The sequence below is a fragment of the Sinocyclocheilus anshuiensis genome, unplaced genomic scaffold (genome assembly GCF_001515605.1).
Source record: "Sinocyclocheilus anshuiensis isolate Anshui unplaced genomic scaffold, SAMN03320099.WGS_v1.1 scaffold13, whole genome shotgun sequence".
Lineage (NCBI taxonomy): Eukaryota > Metazoa > Chordata > Actinopteri > Cypriniformes > Cyprinidae > Sinocyclocheilus > Sinocyclocheilus anshuiensis.
Window position 1 is genome coordinate 1,322,904 of NW_015538026.1, and position 4,557 is coordinate 1,327,460.

At 35.2% G+C, this 4,557-nt stretch overlaps 1 protein-coding gene across 7 annotated transcripts in view; it reads left to right on the forward strand.

Annotated features, from left to right (window-relative positions):
* Positions 1-4,557, forward strand: part of LOC107679321 (protein phosphatase 1 regulatory subunit 3A-like) — a 13,492-nt gene that overhangs the window by 5,952 nt on the left and 2,983 nt on the right. Inside the window, exons 3-7 of one of the 7 annotated variants that reach the window (XR_001633046.1) lie at positions 822-862; positions 973-1,044; positions 1,849-1,977; positions 2,299-2,325; positions 3,583-3,657. Coding sequence is in view for 5 of the 7 variants with exons in the window: in XM_016474858.1 (XP_016330344.1) it covers positions 822-862; positions 973-1,044; positions 1,345-1,472 (241 nt within the window). In the remaining 2 variants the exon portion in view is untranslated. Of the gene's footprint in view, positions 1-821; positions 863-972; positions 1,045-1,344; positions 1,757-1,848; positions 1,978-2,298; positions 2,326-3,582; positions 3,791-4,557 lie in introns of those variants that run through there. The other 6 variants (XR_001633047.1, XM_016474875.1, XM_016474866.1 and 3 more) reach the window with 6 other exon arrangements.

Consider the following 4,557-nt stretch of genomic DNA (forward strand, 5'->3'; position numbering starts at 1 on the left):
CTTAATTATGCAGAACTTTAAGGCTTAATATAATTTAAACGGATGAGTTATAAAAAAATTCACCCCCCTCACAGTTGTCATGAAGGGCAAAATTAGCTATATTGACCATTTTTTGAACCAGGCTGTAAACATGTTTTTTCTGCTGTAAAGTTGGGCATTTTAAGATGGGGAGTCTATGGGATTGACTCCCTTTTGCAGCCAGCCTCTAGCGGCCAGTTGACGAATTACAGTTTAAGTCACTTCCGTGTTGGTTTCACGAGAGCGACTGAAAGGTTGCCACTCGGCTAAGACAGTCTTCACCCACACTCTGAAAAAAACATCTCAAGCTCTGGAGGCTGTCAGATATTACCATAGTAACAAATGTCACAGAGGTCACAGTTATTTTCCATTTAGTGAATCAATCGTGTATACATCTGGCCGATGGACTATACTTGTCTTGTACTTTTAAAGGAATGGTTCACCCAAAAATGAAAACTCTGTCATTATTTTCTCACCTTCATATCGCTCCAAACCTTTTACTTTTTTTTTTCTCCAGAACTAAAAAGAAGATATATTGAAGAATGTTGGTAACCAAACAGTTTTGATTTACTTCCATTGTTCCACCAAAGAAAGTCATTCAGGTTTGGAATGACATGAGGGTGAACATTCTTGGTGAACTATCCCTTTTATATATAAAATTCTGTCATGAACAACTAAAAGTCTTGCATTAATGATAATTAGTTATATGGATTATATCTATACTTTTAATTTATTAATGCTCTTTATTGATGTGTGCTGCTGAAGAATGATTGTTTTGGTGTGTATGTGTGTCTTCTTTTTAGAGCTGACAATGGTTTTGATGACTTTAATGACAAAGGAGATGGTATGTGTTAAGCATCATAATGTACAGCTTATTTATCTCAGGTTAAATATAACAAACATTTGCCAGGTTAGTAGTTTTATGTTTCAGATTTCTCTGTGATTTTTTTTCAGCAGATCTGAGCAGCAGAGAATCAAGCGTCTTTTGCACAGCCAGTTATAGTCCAGCCAGAGATCGACATCGAGGTGAGTGAGGTTTGCTTTGTAATCACCATTTCTAAGTGCAGCTATGAACATACAATAAAAAAGTTTAAACAAAAGTTTGTTTTCCCCTCCTTACTCTAACCTTTACCAGATTTCCATGACGGTTTTCATGTGTGGTATAACAGCAACTTTTGTTTTCTCCGTTTTTTGCGTGTCAGACACTCTGTCTAGACACTCTAACAGTGAATCTTTGTACGTTGTTACTGTCTGTGTCAGTATACAGTTATTTATCGATCATGTCTTCTGATTGCTTTCTTTAATCAGTGATTCCATTTGTTTCAGTTTATTCTTATACCCAGGATTCCTGTCTGTCACTATTGCAACAAATGCAGAGCTGTAGTGTTTTTCAGAGCAACCCAGGCTATACCCAGATAACTCAAGAATATAAAATTAAACTTTTAACTCATTGATTGCCTATTGTCTATTTAATACTAGCTAAAAAGAAATCTTATAATGTGGATTTTCATCATACCTGCATACTCACACAATACAATTCGCTTGTTAAAATTTCCACCAACATCTCACTGTCCAGATAACCACTTGCTTGTGGCTATTTGCAGTGTGTCGATTTGCAGCTGTTTAAAGTAACTGAACCTGGTGTTTACAACAATAGCATCACCATCTCAGTATGTGGTCTGTGGTCAACCCTTTACAATAAATTGATAAGACACATTATTATTTCTTTACCAGAGGCTTTAGAGGAATAGACCACAGAAAAATGAAAATTCTGTTATCATTTGATGTTGTTCCAAGCCTGTATGACTTTCTTTCTTTTGTGGAACACAGAGGAAGATATTCTGAAGAATGCTGGTAACCAAACGGTTTGGTAAACAAGCAATACCACTGAATTAAATTCAATGGATAAAAACATTTTGAGACAGAAAGAAAGTCGTACAAGTTTGGACCGACATGAAGGTGAGTAAATGAAGACAGTATTTTCATTTTTGGGTGAATGTGTTACCAGACAATTCCTTTAATTGTGAACTGTTAAGCCTTTAAACTATATAAAAATATGATTAAAAAATATATTTAAAGATGTAGATTTTTTTAATTAGTTATCATGCTGACAGTATATCACATCTTTTTGTAAATTATCCAAACAATGTAAATGTGTCAAATAAAACACTGTATTCAGTAACCAACAATGATTTAACCTATGCTTCATTATATATAATATTAAAAACAAGATGTGTATTTGTTGATATTGTTATTCTTTTCATCTGTCTACCTGAACAGCTCATTGAAGCTTCAGCATCAACTTAGGTAATGTGCATGTGACTTGTTAACTTGTTCATTTCACCAATTCACCGTGTTGCATGTAACATGCATCCTGTATCATGACCCATAATATTATGATATCTAGATCAACCATGCAGAAGCTAGTCATGTTCATGCTCATTAGTTTTAAGAAAACAATAAGCTTAGTTTATACTATATATTATGTTTATAAAAGCATAAAATTTTAGTTTAGTCAGTTCAGTTTAGTTTAGTCTTATTTTATGTTGGCAGTTCCTGATATATCCAACTTGAGACAAAAACTGCTGTGAATTTTTAACAAGATGTTGGGCTGTTTTATTGGGATCCTTGGGCTATTTTCCTATAGACTGTTTTGGCAAGGAGACATTGGGAGGGGAAAAAAACTGTATAACTGAAGTAAACTCACAAAACTGTCAAAGTTGTATAAAAAACAGTTAAAAATAAACAGTATAAATTGTATTTCTGTGTATGTTCTATGTAAATATTGTCAGTATCATAGCATGTTTACCCTGAGATTTTCCCTGCACAACTTTAAACAGACAAAATTCATAGTTAAACAGCATTCCCCTAACATTTTCAGCATCACTTTTCTCATCGTTGTTTTTAATTCTTGTGTAATTTTGTCACAAGATTTTGTCACATCACATTTAGAATTATCTTTCTATCTCCCCTCATTGGCACAGGCTTCTGGGAAAAGAGTCAGAGGGAACTGGAACAAACTTCATGCTAACACAAATCACTTTCCTGCACTTTATAATGCACTTGGCATTATATGTAGTTTTATTTATAGGTAGTAACTATTTATTTATTCATTCACTTATTTACTTTTTTTTGTGTGAAAATTCTGTGAAATTAATTTTATATATATCTTACTATTCCTAAAAATATTTTTTCTTTTATTTTTACCTACAACTATTAGTGTTGATAATTAAACGGATACTGTCTAAAAGCAGCATTTATTTAACATTAATAGAAAACTATTTATACTAATATCAGTAGATAATTTGTGCTTATAATCAGTGCTGGTGTCAATAATAATATGCATTAGCAAATCCAATTTCTCTTGATTCTCCAACTAGTTGCAATCAAGAAATGATTACAGCAGTGCATATTGAATATCAAATTTGTGCCATTCATCTTACACTTTTTGTTAGTTGGTAGTAAGTCAATTTCATAAATGCAAAACAAAGTGTTTACAGTTTACATTCTTGATTCTTTGGAATCCAAGCTTTTTTGTTGTTGTTACTTTCCTCTCTGTTGCAGACTGCCAAGAATTCGTCCAGTTCTCCAGAGTCCACCAGAACCTCCTCCACAGCAGGATGTCCTCAGTCCACTTCAGATACTCCCCTTGGAGAACCACTTGCACTAGAGTCGATGTCATCCAATAATTTACCACAAACAGAAGAGTCTGGAGTTCAGCCGTCAACTCTATCCGTCCCCCAGTCACGTTCAACACAGCAGCTCTCTGAGCCACAAGATCAATTCTATAATGTTGGCCCTTCCTTGTCCTTTCCCCTTCCTGCAGTCCTCGTACACCATTATGATCACCCAGAGACAGCTAAGGATGAATTTGAGGATTCCAGTAAACCTGACCAATCCCTTCATCCACAAAAGGATGATTTTCACATTGAGATGTTAGCGCAAGTGCCTTTTGAGTTAGGCCAACCATCACTGGCTGGGCTTCCAGACATGCCACAAATCCAGGAAGATGGTATGAAGAATGTTAAGGAGAAGGAAGGAAGATTGGATATTGGTCTATAGTTGCTCAATATGGTGTTATCAAGATTGCTCTTTTTCAGAAGGGGTTTAACAACTGCAGTTTTCAGGGAGTTTGGAAAAGTCCCAGAAAGAAGTGAGGCGTTCACCACTTCTAAGAGATCTGCTTCTAATCAGTTAAGCACCCTTTTGAAAAAATATGTGGGAAGTGTGTCAAGATAGCAGGTTGACGATTTATGGTGCTGTACTATTTCTTCCAAAATGTTGCTATCAATCTCTTCAAAAGCAGACATAGTATCTTCTTTTTGATATTGCGGTCGAATCTGTCTGACCTTTGCATAACTTGGGGATGTGCTAATCGCCTTCCTGATATTATTGATCTTCTCAGAAAAGAAGGAAGCAAACTCATTGCATTTGCTGTCGGAGAGCATTTCACTGGCAATCTGACTTGAGGGGTTTGTCAGTCTCTCAACAGTAGCAAAAAGAATGCGAGTGTTGTTTAAGTTACTGTTTATAAGGTTT